General features: G+C 34.1%; 2 protein-coding genes across 2 annotated transcripts; one reads left to right on the top strand and one right to left on the bottom strand.

Moving 5' to 3' along the window:
- Window positions 1-1,073: 1,073 nt before the first annotated feature.
- On the bottom strand, window positions 1,074-6,722 carry LOC146897397 (protein NTM1-like 9). The gene is made up of 3 exons (XM_085736414.1): window positions 6,560-6,722; window positions 6,145-6,410; window positions 1,074-1,229 (listed from the first exon to the last, which is right to left on the bottom strand). Exons 1-3 carry the CDS (start codon window positions 6,720-6,722, stop codon window positions 1,074-1,076), a joined length of 585 nt encoding a protein of 194 aa, XP_085592540.1.
- A 1,130-nt stretch (window positions 6,723-7,852) lies between these two features.
- On the top strand, window positions 7,853-10,293 carry LOC146897396 (uncharacterized). Its single transcript, XM_085734226.1, has 2 exons — window positions 7,853-7,986; window positions 8,336-10,293. Exon 2 carries the CDS (start codon window positions 8,337-8,339, stop codon window positions 10,122-10,124), a length of 1,788 nt encoding a protein of 595 aa, XP_085590352.1. The 5' UTR covers window positions 7,853-7,986; window position 8,336; the 3' UTR covers window positions 10,125-10,293.
- The last annotated feature ends 8,658 nt before the right edge of the window (window positions 10,294-18,951 follow it).

Here is an 18,951-nt window from a genome sequence, read left to right as displayed (position 1 = left end):
AAATTAGTGTTGTTTTAAATGTTTAAACACATATTAAGAAATGCAATGATTAAAAGAAAGAGAATGATTATTTTACCAAATTATCCTTATTAACTATTAGTTAGTTTTAAAAGTAATACTTTGGAAGTAGTGTGCAGAGTATTAATTGAAGGGTACAATTGAAAAGAAAAAGTTATTATTGCATTGGAAACTGAAAGTGACATACATTTTGAAACAAATTTTTTTGGCTAAAGCGACACTTATTTTGAAACGGAGGGAGTATATAGTAATATCAAATGGACTAGATTAATAACTTAGAAAGGTTTCTAAGTCCCCTTAAAAAAAAATTTCGACTTTTAATCCTCTAAACTTTTCTTCGACTTTTAGTCCTCCAAAAATTTTGAAACACCACTTTTGATATGTGCTTTTAAGACAATACATGTATAATTTAAAATTTTGAATGAGTTTTTGCATAAATGTTTGGAATATGATAAGAATTTTTCAAAAAAATTAGAATTTTTTTAACAAAATATAAATTAAATATGAATTTTTAAGTGCCAAAAACTTTAAAATTCATATTTAATTCATCAATTATTAAACTTTTGCAATAGAGAATTCTATAATGTATTAAAAATAACTAGGAAAAAATCCAAAATTTTGAATGATACACGTGAGTAACTTAAAAGCAGAGATTAAAAGCGATGATGGAAAACTTTTGTCAGACTAAATGTCGAAAAAATAATTTGAAGGACTAAAATAAAATGTTGAAATATTAATAAAGATCAAAAACATATTTAACCATATATATAGGCGTTTAGAAGGTGTGTTTTAGCAAGTTATAACTAAAAAGTAGTTAAATACACCTTAAGGTGTAGCTTGCTAAAACACTCCCACATAAAAACTAGTGGGTGTGTTCTAGCAAATCCCTATATATATATATATATAACGTTTTAAAAATTTAAATTAAGATCTCATGTAAAAGTCATTCGGATGATTGTTACTAAACCAATGCATCCACTCAAACAGAGCGGTATTTCAAAAGTTATAACCAAAAAAACATCATTTTTCTAAGAGGTACGACGAAAGTTGCCTAACTATAACTCATAAAGGTTATCTTCACTCACACATCGTGTTAAATCCACTCTGGATTGTTCTTCAAAGTCACCAGCAGCAACATGGCTACTTGAATGAGTTACCCCTTCTATTTCCTTCTCAACTTTCCCCATTAAGCGACACAAGACCAAATTTCTCTGCACAAAGTAAATGAACGATCATTACTACTCAAAACTAGCCTAAATTACTTATAAACACGGCAACAGCTTCAAAGATTGATTGCTATACTATGCACAAACAGATCTACCACGAAGAGTGGTGCCTATACACTTTTGAGCCGATATATTTTTATTGATTAAAATTCACATAAGTTTCATGAATTCACGTGGGTCTAAGAAAATTTGATAAGATTAATACAATTTTTGTTTTGAAAAAGCTAAAATATATAGAATATATTAATAAGAACAAAGCATCGTAACCAGCACAAGGAGTGAACAGAGGGGATTTAAATAGTAATAACAAATATAGTACACGAACCAAGATAACAAAATATATACAAGCTTGGTGACAAAACCCAACACAATAGGACTAAGCTATCAAGAATGTAAATCAAAGGCTAGATTTCCAAGTTTTACTTTCAGCCACCAAAAAGCAAATAGCTCTACTTTGCTAATTAAATGTCGCATCAAAGACTCCTTATGCTGAAAAATACGTGAATTTCTTTCTTTTCAAATAACTCAATTGCAAGTCATCCAAATCAATTGAGTAAAAGATTGAAACCTATTAGAGAATCCTCCTAAGTTGACAAATTGAATTACATGGTCGATAAGATGCATAAGACTCATTGACTAAATGTTCAACCATTGCCGAACAAGACCAGATACTCCCAAATTAAGATTGATGATGAGATATAGAAACTAAGAATTTAATAAGACTATAATTGATGAATTTATGGATAAGTAAGATAGAGATGAATTGGATTGATAACATGCTAAGCTAGATGTTTTGTAAAGAATACGTAAAGTTAACTATTTTACTTGTTACTTGAATGTTAAATAATAGGTAAAATTACACAATTCGTCTCTTAACTGAATTTCAGGTAACATTTTCATCCTTATTATCTTTTTGTTTTGACGATTTCATCATTCATGTTATAATCATGTAACACTTTCATCCTTTATCTTTTTCTTTTTCCGATTTAGTCCTTTATGTTACAAAACGTCAACGTTGTTATCCTTTTTATGAGATTTTTTTAATGAAATTTAGGTTTCTATGTTTGTATGATGAAGATTTGAATTTGTTAATGAGTTTGATGAATTTTTTTATAAGTTTTTTTATGAATTTTTTTTATTTTGTTTTGATAAAAAATGATAACAATGTTGACATTTCATAACATAAAGAACTAAATTGGGAAATGAAAAGATAAAGGACGAAAGTGTTACCTAATTATAACATAAATGATTAAATTGAGAGAAAATAAAGATAAAAGACGAAAATGTTACCTAAAATTAAGTTAAGGGACGAATCGTGTAATTTAAGTTGAGATTGATGATCGTTAAGTATGTAAGTAAGTTATTAATTGATAAAGAAGTTACTAGAATTATTTACAATTTTGAAAGCTGATCTTGTTTACGAATCTTGATCTAGTAAAAAATCACTATTGTGATTAGTTAATACACATACTTTATGTACTTGAGTAGTAAAAAGTAAAACATAATAATTTTTTAGGGCTACACTGGAAAGAGTTTGATTTTACTTGATGGGTTTTACGTGGGATAGAGGTTTGATTCCTCCTAATGGACGGTGACTCCTGATAATACTCACACTTAGGGGAATCCAAATTAATATATTGTGTGATCCGCCTATATTTGTGATCATTTGTGATCAAATATGTGTGATGACTTTAAACTTTTGCAAGGAAATTCCTAAGCGCTTTGTTATATGCATTAAGCTTTTGCAAGAAAATTTATGGGCGCGCTTGGTCATTATAAGCCTTGAGGCAGTAATTATGTTATGTGATTATACAAAGAAGTTAAGTTATTATTTATTATGATTTCTATATGATCATAATCTTCTAAAACTATACTAACATTTGTATTTTTATACGCGACATATTATATTTTATCCGAAACTAGGAACTCCTTGATGTTGATATCTCACCCCACAATGACTTCTATTCTTACAGGTTTAAGCTTATTTTCAAGAGTGTCAGAAGCCGGATCACAATGTCAAAAGTGTAATATCCAAAATCATATAATACTAAATTGTGTTCACTTAAGAATAAATAGTGGCTTAAGTATGAAGTAGAAATTAGAGTTTCAAGGGATACTTTAGACATTAACCAACCAAAGAGTAAGATGAGAATTTTTGAGTTAGTAAAAGGGCAAAATAGTAAACTTTCCTCACAAATATATAAATGTTTGAGACAAGAACAAAACCAGAATTTTTCCTTCTCCTTTCCCATTCTTCCCTATCGACTCCCACCACCATCACTACCCATCACCATTCTTCCACACCCAATCTTATAAATCACTCTTGCAAAGCCAAATCCCAACCCTAAACACTCAATATAAAGTATATTGAGTCATTAATCCATAGAAAAAGGGGAGTGTTTGATGAAATCGGAGGAGAATTAAAGATTTTGGGTTCATAAAGTGAAGATAACAATCGGTGGAAAATGAGTAAATTGAGGAAGCTAGGAGCAAGGGTAGAAAATTAGAGCTTGAAGTAACATCATTACCATCATTAAATCAAGGTGGGTTCCTCTTCCCTCATTCCTCATGCATGATTTAGGGTTTTGAGAATTGGAAATTGTAGCTTGAGGAACATGTTCATGCATAGAAATTTGAGTAGATGAAGTTGTTGCATGTTGAATCGGTGTGTTTGAATTGGATTAAATTTGGCAAGGATGTTAATGTTAATCTTATTTGTGAATTTTTATACTGTTATATCATGGTAATAATGTTTTAGATTAAGAAATGTAAAAGTAGAATAAATTGAGTAAGTAAGAAAGTAAAATTCTGCAATTTGCAGATTGGATACCCTCTTAGTAAATTGAGCAAAGTTTTTTATACAAAGATCATTTGAGATTGAAACTTGAACCATTGAAAAGTAGACAAAAACATCTACAGAATAGGCTCAAGAATCGTTGAATTACAATGAGTATAGTATGAGTAATTCAGGTTGCAAGTTGAGTAAAAGTTTCTGCCCTGTTTCTGTACCTATACATGGTCTTTGGTAAAACTGTACAAATTGGATTGTTAAGCACCAAAAATAAAATAATATTTATAATCTTTACATTCTAAGCTTTCCATATTATAGACCACATACATCAATTATTGAATGAACCTAAAAAGTGAAAAGTTTCTTACATTTGAGACCGGAGGTAGTAGTATTTACTGGTTGTGTGATGTACAACTAAGTAAGTCAATGTATTTATGTTACTATTAGTTGCAATACATGCAACTAAGTTTATATACAAGTTGTGTGGGTAGAGTCAAGCTAAGGATCTTTCTCCGAGTACAGAGGGAACCCTTAATTATGTGTCAGTTTCAATGTATGTAGGTAAGTGAGGCCCCACTTACAAAGGCTAGTTTATAGCAGACTACATTGGAAGAACCGTTCACTTAAGATTGCCCATGTGTGAGTGATTGGTTAGACGCAATGGTGCTAAGTATAACCTAGGTGTATTAAATTATATCGACTTAGGAAAATAATGTCAGTATACATTATTTAGTTAAACTGAACACAAAACATGCTGAAAAGACTCGTGTTGGTTTGTGGGCTCAGTCGATAATGTTTAAAGTCGTCTGGGATGTTACAAGCGGTATCAGAGCAGACCTCTTCCAGTACAATGTGGTTCATGGACGAACCAAGCAGAAACTGATGGGCATGAAACGTCTGAGGCTGACGAGGGGGAGTAGTCGCCGGTGCACAAGGCATGGCAATGAGCGGCTCCTGGCAGCTTCTAGGCAAATCGAATCACATCGTAATGAGAGGGACTCTGATACCGTGTAGGTTCGAGACTGCATGGTTAAAGGAAGGCTTATAAGAATTGTTTGGTACTACCTATATCAACAAGATGCATCTTCTTTTCGGTAACTCATTCTATAAGGACTCCGCAGTTAAGCGTTCTTAACTTGAAGCAATTTTGAGATGGGTGACCTTCTGGAAAGTTTCCAAGAAAGCGTGTGAGTGATGATAAAACATGCCGTAAAAACTCATGTTGGTTTGTGAGGTCAGTCGACAATACTTAAAGTCGTCCGGAATGTTTTGGGGTTTCTTCGGTTGTAATTTAATTTCTAAATGTTTTGTAAACCGTAATCATTCCCTTCTCAACTATTTTTTAAATAAAGCGTTCTTAACTTGAAGCAATTTTGAGATGGGTGACCTTCTGGAAAGTTTCCAAGAAAGCGTGTGAGTGATGATAAAACATGCCGTAAAAACTCATGTTGGTTTGTGAGGTCAGTCGACAATACTTAAAGTCGTCCGGAATGTTTTGGGGTTTCTTCGGTTGTAATTTAATTTCTAAATGTTTTGTAAACCGTAATCATTCCCTTCTCAACTATTTTTTAAATAAATGTTGCTTTAGTTTCAATCAGTCATTTAAGTGGGTCAGAAATGGTTGTTATAGAGTCGATTACTTTTAGTCAAACCAGTAAAAAAAAATAAAAGCCTAAAATTGGAAGATCATCATATATATTGAACGAAGAAAATTATAAATGGCTTAAATACCATATTTATCCAAAATTTTAAGACATAAGTATACAAATCCTATGTTTCTTCAAAAAAAAGTATACAAATCCTATGATTTATAAGATGTTTAATACCCACGTTTGTATTGAATATGAAATTTCTTACGGACAGTTCTAATTCCAACATTGTCAAAACCCTGATCATAAATAAAAAGTCATGCAATTTGAGAAAAATTAGGTCATAGATAAATTGACTAAAATTCATTAAGGGAATCCATTTCAGTAATACAATCAGAACCTTTGTATTATCGAAATGATCAGCAGTAAAACATCTAAAGAAAAATCAAACACGACCAATTTAAGCTATAGACTATAATCAACTAGTATATCACTATGCATAAAATAAAGCAACACATACCTTGTTATCAGGAAAAGTTGAATGATACTCATGCATAATCCAGTTGGTCTTTTCAGGTTGATCAGGACTACAGAAAACAAGAGTCTTTTTTATTCCTATAACATTATTGGTGCCTTTTGTCTTGATTTCACCATCTTTACCAGTGATCTTCCAATAACCATCCGGGTTTTTTCTTTTAAACCTTGTTTTGCTTTTGTTGAACTTCATCAGTTCAAGATAAGTGAAGAAAAACCATTCTGAATCATTCGATTTTAACTTTGACAATGCTAACATCACAAAAATAATAACAAAAAAAAGAAAATAAATAAATAAATGAATAAATAATCCACCATTTAATATAATCCCATAAAAGTAGAAACAAAAAAGACTTTTTATTTATATATTTTTTTTGCATTAAGGAAGTAGAATATATTACCCGGTAAATCCCATGGTGCATAGTTTAAAAGTTGAACATGAGCTATTATGTTGTTGACAATAGAATCATCATCAAGCAACTTGTGATTTAGGTAGTGACACACAAGTTCTTGATCTGTGGGGTGAAATCTATAGCCTATTGGCATTGAAGCTGTGGTCTCCATTGGTTGTTGAAGTATAGAAGATGAAGATGAAGAAGAAGATTTTTTTTTGACAAGTGAAGAAGGAGAAATATGAAAGAGCGAGTCACTGTGTTAGGCTTTCAATATAAGAAAGGTGTAGAGTGTAGACCTGTTTCATAGCCCAAATAACATAAGATTAAAAAATGGAGTAAAAAATATGTGTGCTCGCGTCATCTTATACTTTTACACATATGAGATAAGAAAATTAGTAAAGAAATTAAATGATAATCATAATGGATTTTCTGCTTCTGATATGATACGAATTTATGGATGTTATAGTTAAATACTGCAAAAATAATTGAACTTTTGTACATTATATACATAAAAATTAAACAAAAGGATGTTATATAATAAACTAGCCTCAAGGATTAATTTATGCCTAAAAATACAATAGAAGCTTTTATTGGTAAGAAAGGGTAAATGGTAAAATAAAGAGTTCAAACGAAAGATAAAATTGGAAGGAAAATTACTACCAAAAAAAGTTGGAAGAAAAAAGTTCATCAAAATTTATCAGTATCTTTTTACATAAAAGATTTGATATTTAAAAAATTTGATTGTTAAATTAAATAAAGAATGATTAAATTGTTTTGTAGTTTCTGTCTGCCAATCTATGTTCGTGTTGCGCAGAAACTTAGTTATTAATAAATTTTGCCGTTTCTCTTCAAAAAAATAAATTTTGCCGTTAAAAAACACATAAGATAGAATTAAAAAGAAAAAAATTACACAAAAAAATTGTATTCCTTTATGGTTATAGACTTGGTATCTTTCTATATAAAAGTATGAGTAATACCTCAAATTCGTCCTTGAATTATCAGCAATCCATCAAATTCGTCCCTGAATTTATCGAAATATCTATTTAGTCCCTGAATTTTGCAGACGTCCATCAAATCAGTCCCTCCGTCCAAAAGCACCGTTAGTGGTGATGACATGTCCCCTTGCATGTTGTGTTGTCCTGTGCACGTGTCAACAAGGCAGCCACGTGTACAGGGACGAAATTGATGGAAATGGAGAAAATTCGAGATTTAACTTTTGAGGGTAATTTTTCCTGTATTTCCAATTATACCCCTCTATTACCATTGTCTTTCATCCTCACATTTTTTTCACTCAGAAGCATCAAACCAGTCCCTAATCTTTCACCTTCCCGCCTAAACTGTCACCCTTTTCACTTCTCCAAAATCATCATCATCACCAGCGATCAACCTTGGAAAAGATTCGGTCTTGAAGTCAGATTCAGTGGATTGTCAAGGTAACGCCATTGAACTTCGTTTTCCATTCACTTCTGTTCGTTTCTCCCTTTTTTTTGTCCGTTTTTTGTGAATATCGGTTTTAGTTTTAGGCATTATTTTTGCGACTTTTAACTTCATATCATGTTTCGTTGATGTTTGTTTGTGACTGTTGTGTGTTTGATTGCGTTTTTTATTTAGTAATTTTAGGGTTTTTTGGTAGAAACATAATAATTTAATGTCTTAATGTTTGGTTACTAAAAGTGAAGAACATTATATTAGTATTGAACAAAATCACGTCCTGATTTAAACATTTTATTAAAAGGGTTTTTTGAGGTTGGTATTGAAGTGTGATGTTGGCCAAATTCGTAGGATGGAAGACTGTATTACGGTAATCCTGCATCACGGTGGTTGTTTAGAGCGAGATCAGTATCGGAGGCTGCAATACGTCGGTGGTGAATTTTGTGTTTGGGAGAAAATGGATGTTGATCTGTTTTGCTTGTGGGACATTGAGAAGATGGCGAAACGTTGCAGAGGTTACTTCAACGTATCTAAACTGTGGTATTGGAAGCCGTATAAAGGTGCTGAAGATGATATAAACATCTGCTTGACTCCATTAACAACTGATAAAGACTTCTGTGATATGGTACAAGTTGCAAGGGCAAATGGAAATGAAGTGGAAATATATGCACAACATGTGGTGGATATGGAAGAGGTTGGAATTGTGCCATTAACAAATGAAGAGAGGGAGGAGCTTGAGAGAGCAATGGAAGAGTCTTTGAGAAGTATGACCGAAGGAGGATTAACAACTGAAGATGAACCAGTCAATATTATGGAGGTTGATATTTTAAGTGTTGAGGAAAGAAATGTGGTGGACTGTTTGGTTGCTAGTGTGCAAAACAAACTATATAATCAAGAGGAAAATGTTGATGGTACTCAAGGAATGGAGGAAATGGCTTGTGATACTCAAAGAAATGATGAAGTCAATGTTGGTGCAACTGTAACCCAACAAACTCAACCTGAAACTCAACCTAAAGAAACAGTGACTCAGGTAAATGTCACCCAACAAACTCAGAATGAAGCTTCAAATGTGGGTAAAAAAGGAGGTAGGAAGGGGAAAGAGAAGCAGACTTTACCAACAAAAAGAAAAAGACCAGTAAGAAGGGGAAGTAGGACTGGAATCACAATTAATGATGATCCCCCATTCATTTCAGATTCATCTAGTGATGATAGTGACTGTGAGGCAGACTATATGGCTGGACATAGGGATTCCTGTGAGGTTGGTAATGGTAGCAAGAGCAATGTTCAAGTCTCAGTGCCTAATGAAGAACCATGCAGTGATAATGATAATGATAGCTATGTTTCTGAGGAGTTAAGGAGTCCAATAAGCAGTGATGATGAAAATGATCGTGTTGTTTATCCTCAATTTAATGAAAATGCTGGTTTTGGTGAGGTAACATTGGAGCTTGGAATGGAGTTTAGTACCCTTCAAAAATTTAAGGATGCTGTCAAGGATTACACTATTCATGAGGGAAAGCAAATTAGATGGTTGAAGAATGATAAAACAAGGTCAAGGGCAATATGTGAGCATGATACATGTGAATGGTTAATATTCTGTGCAAGGAATGAAAAGAGGAAAAGTTTTCAGATCAAAACATTTGTGAGTAAACATGATTGCCCTACAGATTTCAAGAATAAGCAAACTAATAGGAAATGGGTGGTCAAGATGCTTGAGAAAATATTAAGATGTAATCCTGATATCAAGCATGGGCAGATTGTGGATTTGTTTAAGTCTCAGTACAAAGTGTTACTGGATGATAATATGGTATTTAGAGCTAAAAAGGAAGCAAGGGAGTTGGTTGAAGGCAGTGAAAGGGAGCAGTATGGTCTATATTGGGATTATGAAAATGAACTTATGAGGAGTAACCCAAGGTCAACTGTGAGGATGAATACAATACCAATGCCAGATTCTCCACCTCAATTCAAAAGATTCTATGTTTGTCTGGAGGCATGTAAACAAGGGTTTAAGGCAGGGTGTCCTGCTCCACAGAATTCAACTGCTCCTGGAATTGTTAGAGTTCAAAATCCAAATTACGGGTCCGCTTCTACTCAACCCCAATACATGGAGTTTATCCCAACTCCAGGATTTCCAAAGCATTGATGCTTGTTTAAATTATGCTTTTGGACTAGTTTAATTATTGCTTTTTGGACTTGTTTAGTTTATGCTTTATTGGATATGTAATCACTTAAGAACATCAAATGATTTGATGACTTAATGGCTATGTAATTTGCATTTTTTGGCTATGACTTATGATGGTATGCAATGTATGTCTTTTTATAATCAAAGTGTCTGTCTTTTACTTTTTACTTTATTCAGCAAATGTATGCCCAAGGATCAAAGTGATATCTGGTGTGAAAATTCAAGGACCTATTTGATGGTAATTTCACTAATTTGGATATGCATATAATTCAGGGACCATTTTGATTGAAACTGTTTTTATATCAGCATTTTGTTAACTTCTTTTCTACCAGTAGAAATTAGCTTCAAAACTGTCTGTTTTTATATCAGCATTTTGTTAACTTTTCTACCAGTAGAAGTTAGCTTCAAAACTGTCGCATTTTGTTAACTTCTTTTCTACCAGTAGAAGTTAGCTTCAAAACTGTCTGTTTTTATATCAGCATTTTGTTAACTTCTTTTCTACCAGTAGAAATTAGCTTCAAACAATGACCAATGATTTTTTAATTTCGAATTGAATCAACAAAATTAGGGTTTTATGTTTTTGAATTGGGGAAGAACACCTACTCAATTCATGGAAGAATTTTGGAGGATTTTGAACTCTAGGTGACAAATAATAACATTAGGGTTTCATATTTATGTATTTGGGGAAGAAAGAGCCGTTAATTTGGAAGTGGAGAAAGAGCCGTTATTGAGTACAAGGAGAAAGAGCCGTTGCCAATTTTCTGAAAATCCATCAATTTGGTCCTTGGAAATTTTCTAAAAATCCATCAATTTGGTCCTTGGAAATTTTCTGTAAATCAATCAATTTGGTCCCTGCTTGCGTGGCATCTGACGTGGCAAGCCTTGTAAAAGGTTAACGTTACACGTCACCTCCGTTAACAGACCAACTTAACGGAGGGACTGATTTGATTAACTTTTTGTAAATTCAAGGACTAAATAGATATTTCGATAAATTCATGGACGAATTTGATGGATTGCTGATAATTCAAGGACGAATTTGAGGTATTACTCATAAAAGTATAGTAGAATTATTAGAAAGAAGAAAACCACGTAAAAAAAATTATATTCTCTCCATATATATGCATAGATACTAGAGAAGATAGTGTGATACAGAGGTGCTAGAAATAAAAAAAAAAATTAAAACGATGAATTCTTGTTTAAAAAAAATATAATTAAGTTTTTATAGTAAAAAAAGCACCGTAATACTATAAGTTTGTATAACAAAAAGACAGAGAAACCATAAAATAAGAGTGGATAACATGAACGACGAGTCTTTGCTTTTGTTAATCGATCATGGCAAACTGTGTTGGAAAAATACAACTTATCTTATTTTTGATGATAATATCACATTTATTAAGAAAACTAACAGATGATCCCGTAAGTGTAGCTCAGTTTATAGCTATCAAGGATAATACATCCAGGGGTCGGGGTTCGAACCCCGGATTTCCCACTTCTCCACACATAATGTGTGTGAATCTAGCCACTAGGCTACTTGACAAAAAAAAAAAATAAAAGATAATACTAGTTTGATGTGTTATTCTTGAAATAACTTTTATAGAACTTTTATCTTGAAATAACTTTTATAGAAAGATGTAAAACAATTTTCATTGATTACTGATTATAGAGAAAATGAAAGGGATAGAAAATTGAATGCAATTTGCATTTAATTTATCCTTGAAAAAGATGATTTTTTGAAATAATATAATTAAATATGATAAAAGTTTTTTTTTTAATAATTTAGGACAAAGAATAATTGAGACAGAAGGAGTATATATACAACTTATCTTTGCTTATCCATTTACATCATTTTATTACGACTAAAGTAAAATTTATTAATACAAAGTTGTCATTTTAAACATTCACTTATAAAGGGAAAATTGCAATTATTTTATTACGACTAAAGTAAAATTTATTAATACAAAGTTGTCATTTTAAACATTCACTTATAAAGGGAAAATTGCAATTATATATGCTATATTGCTGCTAATCTACTACTACAATCAAACATTTGTCAATTGTCATAAATCATTTTCATTTTTCAATTCTTATTAAAACATTTTGAAATTAATGCATATACACATTTTTCAAAAGAGTTAAATGATTACCTGTACCAAAAAATACTATTTAGTATCAGCACACATTTTCAAAAAAGTAAAATAATTAATTATCATACATATGATATGACCAATATAAAAGTGCTTATTAAAAAAGTGAATTGATTGATTGATTTTGATTGTTGTTATACCCTAATGTTGGACCTAAAAATACCAACTCAATTCTTCTTTTCTTGCATTTCAAGTCATTTGATATGTCTCTGATCAATTGCATCCTTCTCTGCATTTTATTTCAATATTATTTGCAATATTCATGTAAAAGGGTATTTTAGTCATTTCCTGCATTTAACTCATTTTTATCCTTGAAAATTGTTTGAGTCTTTTAAATTGGTTTGTATAAGTCCTTGTTTCAACCTCATGTCAAAATTCATTTCAGAAAACATCAGTTGAGTCATTTTTTAGTCAGTTTAGCCCCTAGGGGCATTTTAGTCATTCCATGTGATAAAATTTCTTTTCAGTCTTTTAAAAATTTGTTCGAGTCTTTTCATTTGGTTAGAATAAGTCTCTGTTTCATTCCATGTCAAAATCTATTTTAAAATTACATTTGAAGTCATTTTTTAGTCAGTATAGCCCCTAGGGGCATTTTAGTCTTTTCATGTGTCAAAACCCTGTTTAAATTCTAAAATTGTCTCTGAGTCTTTTAATTCGCTTGTATAAACTCTTGCTTTAAATCCCTTGTTAGAAAAACCATTTTAAAATTGCATTTGAGTCGTTTCGAGTCATTTTTAGCCCCTAGGGGCATTTTGGTCATTTCACATAATATCTCTGTTTCGTTTTAATCTGCTTTGTTGTTTTTAATCGTCTCATTTTACGTTAATTTTCAATTTACTTTTTCAACTCAATTTCAGTTTTAATTTTCATTTTAGTTCGCGCACTTTTGTTATTTACGTTTTAATCCCTTTTAAGTTTGTTAGAGTCCAAGTGTCATGTGTCCAAATGTTATTGGTTCTTAAGAGTTTGTTACAAGTCTAGTGCCACATGTCTCATTCTAATTGGTCCAAGCTTTCCCACATCACCTATATAAGTCAAACTATGGTCAAAATTTCACAACACCAATCATTTTTCCAAAATTCACAAAAAAAAGTCAAAAAACCATTTTATTCTTTTCCCTCTTTTCTTCCTCCACGTAACCAACTTTTTTCCTCCACCACCAAAACCACCCTAACAAACTTCCAACCACCACTCAAACCACCCTAACTAACTCCCCTAACTTCCATAACCACCACATCCATTATCAACCTTAACCAATTCACATTTTCACCATCAAAATCACAAAATCATCATCATCAAACCATATTCCTACATTCATATTCACGCCAAAATTTCGCCGTGTTCTCGTATTCATCCACGCGAAGAATCTGTCACGAATACCTCACAATTCGTAGTAGCAGCTTCGAAATTGGAATCAAGCAAATCATGAACAAAGAAGGAACGGCGAAACGGACTCGAATGTGAAGCAAGAAGATTCGTGATTCACACGAAATCCAAATCGTGAAAACAGAGAGTCGTAAGAACCGAAGCTCCGAGTTGAGACCAGTAGCAATTTCCGGTGACGACGAAGCTGTGTAGATCGTGAAACAGAGGGAGAGTGCAAGGGGCAATTACGGCGAAGTCTTCCGTCACAATTTCCTTACCTCCGATCTGTTTGAGGTAACGTTTCTGTACATTCGTCTTTCCATTTGATCATGCGTGATTGTTTCGTTAGCTTGTGGGTGAAAGAACCTCTTGATAATTCATAGATCCAGTGTATTAAGGTTAGGATTTGGGAGTTTAGGGAGTAGAATCATGTATAAGATGGAGGAAGGGTCAGAAAAAGCAAAAATAACACAAAAAAAAACAAGTTCAGGCGGCGGCGCCGCCACCACTGGCCGGCCAACCGCCGCCGGAAGGTTGTTGGAGAAGAAGGAGGCTGGGGGGCGATGCAGGTCCCTGTTTGTTGAAAGAGAGAAGAGTTGTGTTGTATTCTTGGATGGAAAAGAAAAGGATTCACGTGCTCTCTCTCAACAACAACAACTTGCCTTTTATCAAAACCATGCCATATCCATTTCCTCAACCCATGGATCTTACCCATGCCCAATTACCAGCCCATTTTCGTTTTCCTGAAGCCCAGTCTGCATGTTTGCATCTCTGGCTGCTATATGCACCCCCCCTTTTCTTGCATGTTCTACTGATTTCTTGCTAATTGCACCCCTGTCTGTTTAATCTCTTCATGAAAAATCCTAAAAATTTTCCTATGCGTTCTTGGACTTTTTTTTGATGTTTATATGTGTTAAATCTTGGTAAAAAAAATATGTAGTATTTTCTTGTTAAAAGTTTACCATTTTTTGTCGAAAAATTGTGATATTTTACATGTGTTTGTGTCTAAAAAATTCTCTAAAAACTCCAAAAATTTTCATACATATTTCTTGATAGTTTTGTGGTATTTTTGTGATAAATTGTTGCATGTTAAAATTGATGAAAATATATGTGGGGTTTTCTTGTGATTTTATGTTACTTTTTGTTAATTTCTTGTGAAATCCTTACATGTTCTTGATCCCAAAATCTTGCTATGGTATATTGACCCTTGATATGAGAATTTACAATGTGTATACCTCTGATTTGGTGCAATTCTTTACTGTTTGGGAGTTTGATTTGTTAATTTCTTGTTTTACAAGTCATGTAAATAATAGTTTGTGGAAATAAAGTGTGAAGCATGCTTAAAAGGTGTCATAATTCTTGGTCTAATATTGTCTTATAATTTTCATGTCATAGCTGAAATGAAATTCTTTGAAGATTGTCATGGCATGAAAATTATAGGCCTTATGTTTGTGGGAGTTTTATGACAAAGTTTAGGCATATTTCACCACTTTTGTGTGCTAAGAGTTTGCTACTTTTTGTCAAGTTTCCTTACTTTCCTATGCTATCTTACTTGCATCCATTTCAATCCTTATTATCCCTTGTACCACTAACCATTTTGTTTCATGTTTCATGCATCTCCACAAGCATACTTCATTCTTCCATCTTAGTTTCATTTCTTGCACTTTAAAGTTTCAATTTGTACCAAAGTTAGAATGTAAAGGTTTAGGAATTCTTGTAATATTTTACTTTCATGCTTTTAAATTTCTTGGCAAAGAGGCCATAGAATGTATCTAGGGTATGATGTAAAGGACAATGGACTCTAATAATGTACACCGACACAAGCACCGACACATGCACACACATCACTATATAGCTAGAATATGCATGTTTAGATGTATGTTTAGGATTGTATGTTTAGATGAATGTTTAGGCTTTATACTTTGAAAAATCATTTTCCAAAAAAATGTGAACAACATCATTCAAACTCTTTTTCATAATAAACCTTGGGATCAAAATCCCATTGTAATTTTCCCTTTATTTTCTTAATCAAATTTCAATGAACTCTAATCATGTTTAGACCACATTTTGCAAATGACTAATTCAACCTCACAATTTTCCAATCTCATGCCCTTGAGGCCTCTTTCTATTCTTCAAACTCCATTTTCAAATTTAAAATCAACCAACGAAAACAAAAACATTTTTGAGAGAGAACTACGGTGGATTTGATCCCCTAAACGGGTACGTAGGCAAGGAACAAAATTCCTTCAATTCAACTAAAATAAAAATTCAAAAACATTCTTCTCCCTCCAATTCCTCACTTAGCAAATTTTAGGTGTAAATAACATTTTCAAATAGCATTTAAAAATAAAGCGCGCGCGTAGAAATTAAAGACGGTTCCTATAGGTTACTATAGTCGTTATGGGTGCCTAACACCTTCCCGTAGCGAAAACAACTCCCGGACCTCGATTCTCAAGGGTTTTGCTTACTTTTTCCCTTCCCTAGAAAAAATAAGATATCACCGGTTTAAAAGGTTCAAACTTAATCAATGTTTGACACCCGAAAACTTAGATAAAATAGTTGGCGACTTCACTGGGGAGATTCGAGAGTTACGCCTAGTCTTTATTTCCGCGCTTGCGCTCTTTTTACTTGTTCCTTTTATTTGCTTTCCTATGTGAATAAATGTTTAATTTCTTGCAAACGTGTGGGGTGAGAATATCAAAAGTCCTGCACCCGGGCTGAGTGAACTTAGGATTTAGGAGGGATATAATCGACAATTCATTCCGGGGGTTGCCTCGTGTTTTGGATTATGCGATCAATCCCACATAGCTGAGGCATTTTGGGGGTGATGTTGTCGGCGCGTGTTGTCGCGTTTAGGCACTTTACTTCTAATTGTTCTATGACGCTATGAACCGTAGATAACCAAAACCATCCATGGCCATTTTCTAGGACGTAGTGCGGAGGCTAAACCGAGTGTTGTCTCGAATTTTAGTCGTCACGCGATACTACACTCAAGTTAGACCTTCTTATGTATAATCATGGAGCGAGTGTTGTCTCGTGACACCGTGATGTACGTCGGAGAGGTTGCAACTTGGGAACCTCTTTAGAACCCGGTTACTCTTATCCTAAAGCCCTAGTTTCACCGGACACCGTGTCCACCCATGACTCCTCGAATTTGAACTTCAACCCACCATGTTTTCTCCGAACTTGAACATAATCATGCATTCATGCATACATGCATACATGCATAAACTTTTTTCCATGCATTTATCGGAGGACTTAGACGAGTCATCTTTTGAACATCACGGATGTGAACGCCAAGTGATACCATCTCAACTAAACTTTTAGTTTTGCTCAAGATTTTCAAATAAAACCGCGTTTCTCCGTGATGTTCACAACCACTTTGACAAAGTCCTCTGACAAAAAGAGTCTTTTCGCATTTTCATATCATGCATCATATGCATCATTCATCGGTCACAAATGGCTTCCCGTGCTCATTGTCTCCTGGTTTTTCCGCCGCAGTCTGAAAGGTGGCTCGTGCTCGTAAGGTTTACCAACCGGCTAGAATTCATCAAACAAGATTGTACAAGAGAAGAAACATGGCTAACCTTGAGGAAGAGAATGCCAGCCCCTCGGGCCAGCCCATTGAAGAGTCTAATCTGGATGAAATTCTGAGGCTTATCAAAAAGAGCGATTATAAGATTGTTGACCAGCTGCTGCAAACTCCGTCAAAGATATCCATCTTGTCTCTGCTCATGAGCTCAGAGGCTCACAGGAAAGTGTTGATGAAGGTACTGGAACAATCTTATGTTGATCATGAAGTCTCTGTGGATCAGTTTGATGGAATAGTGGGTAACATCACTGCTTGTAATAACTTGGGGTTTGGCGATGATGAGCTCCCCGAAACGGGAAAACACCACAACTTGGCTCTACATATCTCAGTACACTGCACGTCTGACATGATATCCAATGTGTTGGTAGACACTGGATCATCCTTGAATGTAATGCCTGAATCTACACTGAGGTAATTGAGCCATCATGGAATCTCTTTGAGGGGAAGTAGCTATCTGGTTAAGGCTTTCGATGGATCTCGCAAGGATGTTCTTGGGGAAGTAGACCTGCCAATTACCATTGGTCCTGAGACATTCCAGATTACTTTCCAGGTCATGGACATCAATGCTTCTTACAGCTGTCTCCTCGGAAGACCGTGGATTCACGATGCTGGAGCAGTAACTTCTACTTTGCATCAAAAGCTCAAGTTTGTGAAGAACGGTAAGATTGTCACTGTGCATGGTGAAGAGGCATATCTGGTTAGCCAAGTGTCATCTTTCTTTTGTGTTGAAGCAGGGTCCGCTGAAGGGACGTCATTTCAAGGCTTAACTGTTGAAGGCGCAGAGCCCCGGAGGGCTGGTACTGCTATGGATTCATTGAAAGACGCCCAGAAGGCTGTTCAAGAAGGGCAAGCTGCTGGCTGGGGCAAAGTGATTCAGATTCTGGAAAACAAGCGTAAAGAGGGCCTTGGATTCTCCCCGACATCTGCTGTTTCAACATGAGCTTTCTACAGTGCTGGGTTTATTAATGCTATTGCTGAAGATACTGCTGAGAGTAGTCACGTGCCTACATTTGTTGTACCAGGAGGCACTGTGAGAAATTGGGAGGCCATTGATGTTCCTTTAGTCATGCATGCTTCCATGTAATGTGTCTTGTTGCTCATGTTTTTCTTTGTTTTCAAAAAAACAATCCTTTCGCTCTGCCCAAGGCGAAAGTGATATCATTGTAAGGGCATGTTTGTTTCGGCATGGCCGTTATCAATAAAAGTTGTCGTCTTTTCCGCGACTCTTTGTTTTTTTACTTTTTAGTGCCTTTTTCTTGGAAATAATGGTAATGCCAGAAAAAACCAAAACATCTGTATTTTCTTATTAATTTCAAAAATCTGCATGAAAAAAAAACTTTTTCTAAAATCATCCCAATCATATTATGCAGATTGAACCATAATAAACCCGTTGAACACAGTGACCCTACGGTTCCTCCAAATTTTGAATTCTCGGTATATGAAGCTGAAGATGAGGATGATGATGACGAAGAGATACCGTATGAGATCACTCGACTGCTTGAGCAAGAAAGAAGAGCCATTCAGCCTCACCAGGAAGAGATTGAGCTTATCAACCTGGGTACTGAAGAGAACAAGCGAGAAATCAAGATTGGTGCTGCACTTGAGCCAGAAGTGAAAAAGAAAATCATTCAGCTTCTCCATGATTATCCAGATGTCTTTGCATGGTCCTATGAAGGTATGCCGGGAC

The sequence above is a fragment of the Medicago sativa genome, chromosome 8, assembly GCF_051527215.1.
Source record: "Medicago sativa cultivar Bolivia chromosome 8, Bolivia_mono, whole genome shotgun sequence".
NCBI lineage: Eukaryota > Viridiplantae > Streptophyta > Magnoliopsida > Fabales > Fabaceae > Medicago > Medicago sativa.
Note: the sequence above shows the minus strand (reverse complement) of the source record. Positions and strands in the feature narration are given on the sequence as shown.